Source organism: Dipodomys spectabilis, unplaced genomic scaffold, assembly GCF_019054845.1.
Source record: "Dipodomys spectabilis isolate Male_0828 unplaced genomic scaffold, ASM1905484v1 ptg000147l, whole genome shotgun sequence".
NCBI lineage: Eukaryota > Metazoa > Chordata > Mammalia > Rodentia > Heteromyidae > Dipodomys > Dipodomys spectabilis.
In genome coordinates this window covers 2154558-2166811 of record NW_024870824.1, presented here as the reverse complement: position 1 = coordinate 2166811, position 12254 = coordinate 2154558, and the positions used below count along the sequence as shown (strand labels likewise).

The following is a 12254-nucleotide window of genomic DNA, read 5'->3' as shown; positions in this document are numbered from 1 at the left end:
TTAAAGCCACTTGGAAAGATTTATTGTTCAGTTGCCAAAATTTAGATTTACCCCAGTATTTTAGACTGTTCCTCCGAATGGTACAACAGTGTGTTCTGATTTATAAAGTTGAAGAAAAGTTGACATAAATAGAATATTTGAACAGAGATCCAGTGTGATACTTCAGCTACAGTTACAATTTTAAGTATATTGGTTTAAGAAAGCATGACTTATTGCTTCCTTTCAGACCTCACACACTCATGGACTCTTTGAAGAGTCTTTATTCATATATTCATAGGGAGAATACACACGCACGCACACACACACACACACGGAACACGGAATAATAAAGTCTGCCTACTGGATTGTGCTAAAGCATATAGCAAAATACTTAGTAGAATGCTAAGTTGTCAGGAATTGGTAGATTCATAGGTACAGTCAAGTCAGCAGTCAAACTAGCAAATCTTGATAGAGGATTAGTCATTCAAATTAGCATTAAGTGACCATTATGTCATTTGTTATAAGTCTTACTCTTCAAAAACTAAATTCTCCTTTCTTCAGAAAATGAGTTTTGTACTAACAAAGTATTATGCTACCTTAAACTGATTTGTGCTATTCAAACTATTTAGTTGTAACTCATAGTAACTTGAAAATACACTGTCCTTCCTAAAGATGTAGGCTTTTTTTTTTAGATATTTCATAGTCATGCATAGAAAATGATGTCTTTTGCTTTTGTTGCTTATAAATGACTCCAGATTATTTTAAACATATGTATAAAGGTAAATTGCTAAATATATTAAATTCTTGGTGTTAATTATTATCACCACAAATGTGCAGATCATTAGAGAAAGGGATTATAAAACATTGAAACAACATATATCAAAACACAACCTGGAATAATCTCCCCACACAGAAGTTATTATTAACCAGTCTTTATATTTGGATCATAGATGAGCTCTTTTTAAGCAGGATCTGTAGATAGCTATATAAGAAAGAAAAGACCAGATAGGGTATTACTGTTTCTTAGTGATCATTAACTACAAGAGTTTAGAGTAACAAATAGCTAAAATAAAAAGATAATTAAAAAAATATATGAAAAGTATATATGGGGAAAAGCGACCAGCCATCTAGCTAACTTAGAACACTCTAAGAAGAGTCTCTTTCTATCCCAAGGTTGAAATCTAAACCTTGATATAAATTGCACAGCTGTGGCTCACTGGATGGCCGAGAAGTGGCTTTTGTACCATGTTGGCAGAACTTACTGGAAAGCTGTACACTGGATTGCTGGAACACAGTGCTCCTAAGTGCCAGGGAAAGCTATAGGAATAACTGTGAATACAGTTAAGATAAAGTTAGGAATAACTGAAAGCATGGTGCTACAGAGCTGTCCAAAGTGGGTGCTGGGGATGCTGCTGGCCCCTTCACTACAAGAGCTGCCATTAGTGTGCAGCAAGCACACTAGCATCAAAAGCAAAGCCTGTTCCTCCCACAGTGTCTCTTCTTCATTCCTTTGCAAACAGAGCCTAACGTTGTGAGAGTTGTTAGAAGGAAATATTAAAATGGCCCAGATCCATTTTCACAAAGCTGACAAAAATAGAGAATTTGGATTTGAGGAACAATAATTTGATGACTATTGTTTGGTTTGGCTGCTGAGTTTCCATATGCATTTTTAAAAATGTTTTCTTGTGTTCGCTTTGGCAACACATATACTAAAAAAATTGGAACGATACAAAAATAAAATGCTTTCTTAATTGCTATTAAGTTTTTTAGTTTCTCATTCTTTTTAATGGGCTTACTTATGACATCTTCATTCTTGTATGTAATATATTCAGTCATATTTGCTACCCATCGCCCTTTCTTATCTCCCTCTCCCCTTCAGCTGGATCTACTCTCTTCTCCAACAGTCCCACTTGCATATTCAGGGTGTTTTTTTTTTAATGTAGATTCTGCATATGAGAGAAGTCCTTGCCTTTAGGTGTCTGGCTTATTTTGCTTAACATGATCTCTAGTTCCACCTGTTTTCTTGCAGTATAGCATAATTTCATTATTTGTGGCTGAATAATACTTCACTGTGTGTACAGCACATTTTCTTATCCATTCATTAGCTGATAGGCAAAACCTAGTCTTATTCCCTAAGTTGGCTATTGTGAATGGTGCTGATGTAAACATAGGTGTGCAGGTATCTGTGGTATATGCAGATTTACATTCTTTTGGGTATATACCCAGGAGAGGTGTATTGCTAGACCATATATAGTTCTATTTTTACTTTTTTGAGAAATCTCTATAATGATTTCCATACTTGTACTAATTTACATTCCCACAACAATGGAAGGGGTTTCTTCCTCTCCCACTCTTCACCTTATCCTTGTCAGCATTAATTGTTTTCTTAGTCATTCTGTCTGTGGTGAGATGGAATTTCAATGTAATTTCTGTTGTTGTTGTTGTTGTTGTTGTTTGTTTTTTGAGGACAGGGTCAGTGTAGACCAGACTGGCCTCAAACATGCCATTCTCCTACCTCAGATTTCATTGCCAAGATTAATAGTTCATGCCACCACACCTGGCCTTTACAGTATAGTTTTGATTTGCATTTCTGTATACACTTTCCAATGTACATTTGAACTCCTATCCAACAGTAAACTGTATTTTACTAACAAGGTACTCTAAATCAAGTTTTTATTTACTTTTTCCCCAGAATTCGTAGGTGTATAGTCTTAAGATCCTTATATCTTTGACTAGCTATACCAATTGCTCCACAAATCCAGCCATCCTGGATATCTCTTATTTTAATTCAAAATTATACATACAATTTCTAACAACTGGCATATGAAAAAGAAAAATGGAGAAAAAAGAAAATTAGCATATATAATTAAGTATATACCGAAAACAAGCAAATAAACATGCTAAACTGCTAGTCCTTGAGTCTGTATGTGGGTAATGCCAACCTACATTTCTTGAAGGTTTGTGGTGCCCTACTGTTGGTATTAAAGAGCTAAGAGATGGACTCTGCAGACAAATTATTACAGAGTTTTCAAACAAAGTATGCTTGGTGGAGAGCAGACATCATCCAGCAGTAAAAGATAGCTCAGAGTGACTGGAAGATTCAAGTTTGTACTTTCACTACATTCCAAGATTGAGAATCACATTCCTGACCCAATGGTACAATTATTTTAGGAATTTGGTAACACAGATTTTTACTCACTTTTTTTTTTGCTGGTCTTGAATCCTAATCTCTGGGCTTGGGCGCTTTCCCTCAGCTCTTCAGCTCAAGATGAGTGCTTTACCACTTGAGCCCCAGCTCCACTTCCAGCTTTTTCTGCTTATGTGGTGCTAAGGTAGCAAACCCAGGACCTCATGCATGCAAGGCAAGCACTCTACCAATGAGCCACCTTTACTCTCACTTTAACTTAGCAATCTACACATAATATTTCATTTTCAGAAAGAATAGATTTCTTAAAGGCCTGTCACAAAAGCTCTGGCTCCCATACTGTGTCTTCAGCTGATAGTTAACAGCTTTGTATTTGTGGCTTTTCTATTTAAGTGCTCAAAGACATTAAGGACAATCCATCTTCCACCATAGTGCTATGGGCAAAGCATTACTGCCATCAAATCAAATGCAGGTGTTACCTGTACTTGCACCATAGGTGCCTTCTTGTTAGCAGTTCATCACAGTTACAGCCATAGTGAGAGCTTCACAAAGTCCATGGGCCCCTAGCATCTCATTCCTGTGAGCTTAAGCCCAAAGGTCCAACCAAATCAACCTCCAAATCTGATTCTTGCAGGTCTGTGTCCTGGGACCGCTCCCAGTACCAATCTGTACCAGTCAAAAAAGAGACAAACTATTGTCAAAAACTTTATTATTATTATCTGCACTAGGAGATTAGAATAATAAATGATCAGTTTGTTTTTAAGGATAAATGAGTAAAGAATTTATGAATTTCAGAATTAAGGACAGTTTTCAGGTTGAGATGGAACGCTGTATTTTCCAGTCCCCACAGCTGAAATCCAGACTTTGTTGGGAGGGCATAGCCATGGCTTATAGGAACTTGGCAAAAAGTCTGGTCTCTGATCATTAGAGAAGCTGTTCACAATAAAGTGACTAACTGTACTTACTACTATAAAAACCAAAGTAAGTGCCAGGAGAAGTTCTTGTCACTGTATACTACAGTTGCTAGGCAGTACAGACACTTAAGTGTGCTTTAGAAGTGAGGAGAAGCCACAAGTGCACAGCCATGTGCACTGAGGAGCCTGAGCCTGGTGCTGGAGATATGCCTGTCTAAGGATGCCTCCTATGCTGCTGGAACTAAGAAGCAAAGTCTCTTCCTGTGGATGTCTCTTCAGCACCCTCTGTTTGACCATGTTAGTTTCAGACCATGTTAGCTGACCAAGGGCTTTACAACAAACAGCATAAATGAAAGTTGAATTTGGATCTGTGAAGCAACAATTAGCACATTCATTTTCCCTTTTTTTTGGGGGGGGGGGGGTACTTTTGCTTTGGACTTAGCCCTGTGCTCTATTATAAGTCTGTGCAGTAGGAAAAATTATGCTAGACTCTTAAGCATATGAAAGATTGTGTTTGCCAGCCAAAGAAATACAATGGTAGCTATCAGACAAATCTAGCTCCTGTGTAGGAAGACAAACTTTTTTGTTTTTTATTGTGCTGAAATAAACATAAAATTTATTGCTTTGACTAAAGCATGAAGTTAAGTGTCATTAGTACATTCATCTTGTTAGAAACTAATTCCTTATATTTCCCTCTCCTTTTCCCCTGCCAAACCTCCATTTTACCATTTGTCTTTATAGAATTTACTACTTTAGGAACCTCATATACATGGAATAAAATAATGTTTATCCTTCTGGCTTATTCCACTTGGCACAATGTCTTTAGACTTCATCCATGCTGCACCATGTATCAGAATCTCATTCCTTTTTCTTTTTCTTTTTCTTTTTTTTTCCCCAGAGCTGAGGACCAAACTCATCCACTAACCTCTTTTATTGCTCCTATCATATGGCTGTTATTTATAATGCTGCAGTGACCAATAATCACAATATTCATTCTAGTCTTTACTTTCAATTTTAGGTTTAGATTTTAGGTATATGGCCAGAAATAGAATTGCTGAATTACATGGTAATTTTATTTGTATTCTTATTGAAGACTCGCTGTTTTCTGTAGTAGCTATACCATTTTGCTATATTCCTGATTACAAAGTTTTGAGGACCATTTAATAGCCATCTCAACAGCAAAGTATTATACTAGATGTTAAGGGCTTTCATAGCTATTACATTAGTATAATTAGAAGACACTACTAACAAGTAGGTTTTAAACTTGTATAATATTATTTTGTTGAGTAGTAGCAGTTCAGAGAAAAGATACCAGTGTGATATGGAACCACGAACAGACTTTCTAGACAAGATAGGACTTTGCCATCACTGATGATAAACGCCAGTCAGAAGAAGCAGCACATTCACTGAGAATGTGTAATTATACAGGGCCAGGGATGGTGATAGACACCTATAATCCTGGCTACTTTGGAGGATTACTGTTTGAGGCCAATTTGAGGGAAAGTTAGCAAGACACCAGCAAACAATGTGAACGTGGTATATATCTGTAATCCCAGGTACTGAAGAGGTTAAGGTAGAAGAATTATGGTATAAGGCAAACACATGAGACTCTATCTGAAAAATAAATTTTTTGGGTGGGGGGGTCTGGTCATGGGCCTGAACTCTGGGCCTGGGTGCTGTCCCTCAGCTCTTCAGCTCAAGGCTAGCGCTCTACCACTTGAGTCACAGTACCACTTCCAGCTTTTTTCTTTATGCTTATGTGGTGCTGAGGAATCGAACCCAGGGCCTCATGCATGCAAGGTAAGTGCTCTACCACTGGGCCACCTTCCCAGCCCGGAAAAATAATTTTTAAAAGTAAAAAGAGCTAGAGGCATAGCTCAGGGATATAGTGAGGCCCTGAGTTCAAAATCCTGTCATTCTCATCTAATTTGTACCAAAAAGAAAGAGAATACCCTTCTAGGTGGCCATACCATCTAATGTTCTTTTCACCATTCTTTGAACTATGATTTTATATAGACACTTTTATCTCTAAATGAAATTCACTACCCAGATAACCTACTAATGCTTGAGAGCTGGCAATGTGGGTATGCTGACTGCCAGTAGTAGATAAGGCATTAGTTGCTATTGTCCCTCGAGCATCCAGTAACCTCACCACATTTTATCTCCTGTGAAGTGCACTTTTAAAAACGTTTCACTTTCTAGTTGGGTGCTGGTAGCTCACTCTAATATCTAAGCTATTTGGGAGGTTTAAGAACTAAAGAATTACAGTTTGAAACCAGCCGGGACATATACATAAGGACCCTTCTTAACCCGTAACTGAGTGCCTGTCATCCTAGCTTTATGAGACCTTGAGACTGGGAAGATCAAGGTTCTAGGCCAGCCATTCAGAAAAATCTGAAAGACTCAGTCTGAGTGGAAGAAGTTGGATATAGTGGTATATGCCTTCTGTGTTACAAGGGGAAACAGCAGGAAGCATGACCCCAGCTCACAGGGTGTTAGAGACAAATGGAAAGAGGAATGGCAGGCAAATGCAACCATTAAAAGCAATGTACACATGTGAAAATAGAAACAGATTAACTTGAGATGGGTGGGGATGAGATCGATCAGAGGGCAGGGAAGAACGATGGAAGTGGTAATACTGATCAAGATACATGGTATACTCAAATAGTCATGTTAAATTGAAGCCTTTTGTGCGACTGTTTGAAGATAATAGTAAAGAGAAAAAATAATCAGTGCAAAAGAAATGTCCACTTTCTACATACTGTTTATCCTACAAAAGTGCTCCTAAAAATTGTAAGACAGCAGCTTCTCTGAAAAAATAATTGTAATGTACAAGTTGATGATTACTCAGATAAAATAGATTGTCTGTGTGAAGCAATGGGATGTGTTTCTGAGTATGTGTGTTTATGTTTTGATTTAATGGTTGTGGTTCCTTTTAGAAGAAGGTTAAAAGGAGAAAAGACTAATAACAGAGTAGAGTGAATATAACTTTTAAGATACTTTAAAAACAGTTTCCCAGTACTGTTAAAGTACTTTATAACTAAAGACTGTAACTTTTGTCTTTCAGACTGCACTGGCACATTTAGAGTCTCTTGCAGTGGATGTGGAAGTGGCCAATCCCCCAGCCAGTAAGGAGAGCATTGATGGGCTTCCAGAGACTCTGGTTCTTGAAGACCACACTGGTAAGGGCAAAGTGGGCTTATATGACACATTGTAGATTTAAGTATGTTTCAGTTTTCTTTTTTTTTTTTTGTCGGCCGTGTGTGTGACTCTGGTTCTTGAAGACCACACTGGTAAGGGCAAAGTGGGCTTATATGACACATTGTAGATTTAAGTATGTTTCAGTTTTCTTTTTTTTTTTTTTGTCGGCCGTGGGGCTTGAACTCTGGGCCTGGGCGCTGTCCTTCAGCTCTTCAGCTCAAGGCGAGCGCTCTACCACTTGAGCTACAGCGCCACTTCCGGTTTTCTGGTGGTTTATTGGAGATAGGGGTCTCACGGTCTCTCCTGCCCGGGCTGGCTTTGAACCGCGATCCTCAGATCTCAGCCTCCTGAGTAGCTAGGATTACAGGGGTGAGCCACCAGCGCCTGGCTTGTTTCAGTTTTCTGTAGAAGCCAGAGTCTGACAAATGTTCACCTAGTAGAATATTTTCTAATTTGTAACATGGTAAGCTGATACAAATGTTTTCCATTCAACTTTTGTACAAAAGCAGTATTTATTAAATTTACTCTAAATGATTTATGTTTCAGCTATTGGTCAGGAGCAGTGCTGCCCCATCTGTTGCAGTGAGTATATTAAGGATGATATTGCAACCGAGCTGCCCTGTCACCATTTCTTTCACAAACCATGTGTCTCAATTTGGCTACAGAAGGTAAGCTTTAGATTTTCTTTAAATGTTAATACTTAACACTTTCTTCTAAGTTAACAGTAATCATATGCCTTTTAAGTCTAATTATTTAACTGCTTGTTTGTATTACTTCATGGTTGCCTTTAGTCATAGGCAGTAAGCACTATTTTTAATCCCAACCATGAAATTTGGTGTTTTCAAACCTATCTTAAGGAAAGAAGTCTTCGATTCTACTCAGTATTGTAACAATTATTCTGCAAATGTGTGTTGGTATTACTGAAAACACATGAAAACCCAGAATCTGACAAATTTTCACCAAGAAGAATATTTTTTAATTTATAAAATGATAGACTGAGACAACTGTTTCCCAGTTAACTTCTCTACAAAAGCAGTATCTATTCCAAATTTCATGTTTCATTTGAGACATACTTGCCAATTAAGTGATCAAAGTCTGAAATACAATGCTTATTTGAGGTTAGATCAGAGTTGTACAGTTGATTATTGCTAGCTTCCTAATATATTGTTTTGAACATTTTTTATGGTATTCGTATGTTTATATGTACAAATCATATGTATGTATGTATACACGTATAGTGCTGGGAGAACTAAATAAGATAATCATTTGTACTTGGAAGTAAGTACCCTGTGCATGTTTTAAAAAATCATATCAGATTAAAACTTATTAAAAATGTGGTAAATTGTTACTCTATTAATAACAAAAGCACAACATAAATTCATGATGCACATTACAAAGTTTGGCTAATACTTACAACATGCTACACTACTTACTGTTTCTTATTGCCATGTGGAGGTTCTGTGTGCTTGCTATCTCATGAGGCTTCTTGGCATTCTAAATGGAGATAAAAATCTTTTATTCTGAAATATTTTTTTAAATATTGCTTTCTTTGATCACTTTCTCCTTCAGAACATAGTTTGGAAAATAGTATTCTGGATGATTTTTCTTATGGATAAGAGATAAATAATAAATAGGTAACTCTATACAAGGCATTGTCAAGTTAAACTGCCTTCCATGAGGACATACCCTGTGATTCTTTCTCAGTCTGTTTTCACAGCATCAGTGGCTTAAGTGTGAAACTCTTAATTAAAACTCATTAAATGAGGGCTGGGGATGTGGCTTCAAATGGTCAGTAGAATGCTTGCCTAGCCCCACAAGGTTCTGAGTTCAAACTCCAGTACTGCCAAGAAAAAAAAAACCTTTAAAAAGTCACATTATTATTAAATTCAATTAAATTAAAATTTTTATTAAATTAAATTGAATTCATTGTTACCCCTCTAAGACATTATGATTGACGAACATAGGAATGGTATTAACATTTTGCTGTAAAGTTTACTTTTTTAAGGTATTTTATTTGATATTTGGATAATGATACAATCTCTCTGTATAAAGATACTTGTGTGGCAGTTCAGATGTTTCAGGTGGCTGTTAACTTGTTCTTTTCCCTCCAGTCGGGAACATGCCCTGTGTGCCGCCGTCATTTCCCACCTGCAGTTATTGAAGCATCTGCAGCTGCTTCCTCGGAGCCTGATCCTGATGCCCCACCTTCAAACGACACTACTGCAGAAGCCCCCTAAATCTAAAAGTTGCGATGAAATCAGTCTATCAAAGTAAATCTGCAAATTCCTTCTAAGTCTGATGTGCAAATAATTATATATAAATATATTTAAAGTGCTATATATAGTATATGCCATAGTTTAGAAAGAGAGTAATAGCCTTTCTAAACTGAGTTTAGGTTTGCAGAAAGTACTCAACATTTTCAAGCTGAATGTTCAAACAGTGCATCCATTTTCTTTAGTTGAGTATGTTGGTATTAAGTGTAAAGTCAAGCTTATCAGTCAATGCTCTCCAAAAGAAATAGTCATCTATGTGGCACATGTTACTGGTTTTGTCTAAAGTATGCCACTAAGAGATTATAATTAAGCTTTCCTATTCGCTCAAATGTGAACCGTGAACACAATAGTAAAATTGGTTTCATTTGGAAATAAGATGAATTCTAAAGCATGCTTTTGCACCGATCCCTTTGCTTTTGCTAAATTGAAACCTCTTAGTTTATAATACTGAGAAGTTTTTTAGGAAATTGTCTATACTTCTGTCTTGGTTTAAAATAAGGACTATTTAAGTGCCTGGCAATGGGCTAAATTTGGCCAAAATAACACAAAAATTTAAATCTTAGATATAAACCCTCCTGAGATGGCTAGACATTAAAATTCAGTAAACAGCGGATGTGCTTCAAATAAGGTCAATGAGGCATATGAGGAATTTAATACTCAATGCTTGGTACAGTGAGATGAATTTGATAGCCTTATAAAACTCTCTTCAGTGCTTATCGAACTGTTTCTACTTGGTAAAAGTTAAACTTGAAAGTTCAGAGCACACTTGGCACATTTGTTTAGTAAGTATTGGATAGTTTGTTTCAGGTAACTTTGGTTCTGAAATATTTTGGAAGGTCTGAAAACTTGCATAGAGTCACCTTTATAATTATATAACTTCTAGTGAAAATGAAATGGCTTTGTAGGTGATCACATGCAACAGGCAAGTTTGTATACAAGCAGGCATAGTAATGAACTTATAGATGTGATTTGCTATGAACACTATAGAACAGTGGCTTTTAGAATATCACAGTTGAGCAAGTAAAATAGTAAAGCACACAATGAGTGTATATCCATTCAAGTGGTTCACTGAAATTTAGTTTGGAAAATATTTATGTGACTTCCCAAATGCAGAATTACATTTATTTGTGTAATTTCTCTGAATATTTATATTCTGTCTCTTTTCTCCAGTCTTAAAATTAAATGAATTTTCACTGTTGGTACATTTGAGGCTCTTAAAAGTATAAGGAACATAACACTTGCATTCTAATTTTTGCAAATATTGTAAATGTGTCTGGTATTTACAGCAAAATACTGTATCCTTTTATGGGTAAAACAAAAGTGAGCAATGCATGCATGAAATGTGGTGAATTTGTAATTTAGGGGTTCATTGGGGCTTCTGTGACTTTGGAAATGCTTACATTCAGGCCTTAATGTTGCATTAGCTAGCATGTTTTCCTTCTGATGTATATAAACTGTTATATAAACTAATCTCTGCTTGTTTTCTACTATGTGATCTTTCCATGCCATATTCATCGATGATCAGTTAGTGTCATGGAGTCAAATCAGATTGCAATTAGTTCTTATGTGTATATTGTGGAAATTGTGGCTAGTGTGATTTTGTTGTTGTTGTTTCATTTTCTTTTCAAGTAGTGTTAATCTGTTGTAACACTTACTGGTTAAACTTAAAATTGCTTCAGATTTCTCTGTAATAAGCCACTCACTATATTTAGATAGTATTAAGGGACCTTGGTTTTCTTCTCCTAGATAGCAGCTGTCCCAAAGAAAATATTTCTTCTTTGTCTATTAAAATTTTGCTGTTATCTGCCAGTTGTTACGAGATTTTTTTTAATTTCTAAATTCAACCAGCAGTGTTGAGCTAAACATCAGAGCTGTTGTTCTTTTTGCCCCATCTGTTACTGTCCTTTACTGTTGGCTCCTTACCTTCAAATGGCTGCTATAAAGGAGAAAAGTTGAATGAGAGTTAGGTTAAAGTTTTTAAAAAGAATATGGAAATTTTAGGACTTTATGGAAATAAGCCAGTAGAAGCTGAGGCTGATAAGTTCAGACCCCAAAATATTGATCTTATCTTGGATCCTTTTGAAAAAGTTATGAATATATGAAGGTATATTAGAAGTAGATATGAATATTAATAAAATATTGTTTATCTTATTTCTCCATGTTGTGATGATCTAATAATTTTATTTTTTTGAACATTTTCTTATTTCTTATAATATGAATGCTGATATTTAAGTTAGATTTATGTGGTTTTCTTTTGTGTTTCATAATCGTTTATCACAAAGCTAACTAACTCTTTAAGATTATTTGTGATCTGGATTTATATATAAGCTGTTAAATATATATGAACTGTTAAAATGGAATGCAAGTTTTTCAAAAGCCCAGGTCTAAATGTAATAATTGGTTTATTGTTCTATAACCCCAGCCCATCATTTTCTGTGTAAATCATAAACAATAAACAGGATATACTCAGTGGTTATTTCTAATATTTAATTGTGTAATCATATCCCTTCTGTAATGTAGCCCTTAAAGGATTGAGAGTTAATAGCGAAGAACACAAGAATGGGTTCATGCTGTTTGACTTTGTTTTAGTTGAACGTGGAAATTGGTGGACTTCGAACTGTTAGAGAAGCTCTGAAGGAATAGTTGCCTTCTCTTCTCAGTCTGGTTTCTGCAGATCGGGTTTCCATATTGACTCAGGACTTCAGTAACTCAGTTTGGGGAAGGAGGCTTGCCTCACCTCAG

The 12254-nt window shown here is 36.1% G+C and overlaps 1 protein-coding gene across 2 annotated transcripts in view; it reads left to right on the top strand.

The window, feature by feature from the left end:
- Pja2 (praja ring finger ubiquitin ligase 2) overlaps positions 1-11984 on the top strand; it is a 58474-nt gene extending 46490 nt beyond the window's left edge. For both annotated transcript variants that reach the window (XM_042692186.1, XM_042692185.1), the window contains 3 exons: positions 7106-7220; positions 7786-7907; positions 9351-11984. In XM_042692186.1, coding sequence (XP_042548120.1) covers positions 7106-7220; positions 7786-7907; positions 9351-9476 — 363 coding nt within the window. In that variant the 3' untranslated portion in view covers positions 9477-11984. The remainder of the gene's footprint in view (positions 1-7105; positions 7221-7785; positions 7908-9350) is intronic.
- Positions 11985-12254: the final 270 nt, after the last annotated feature.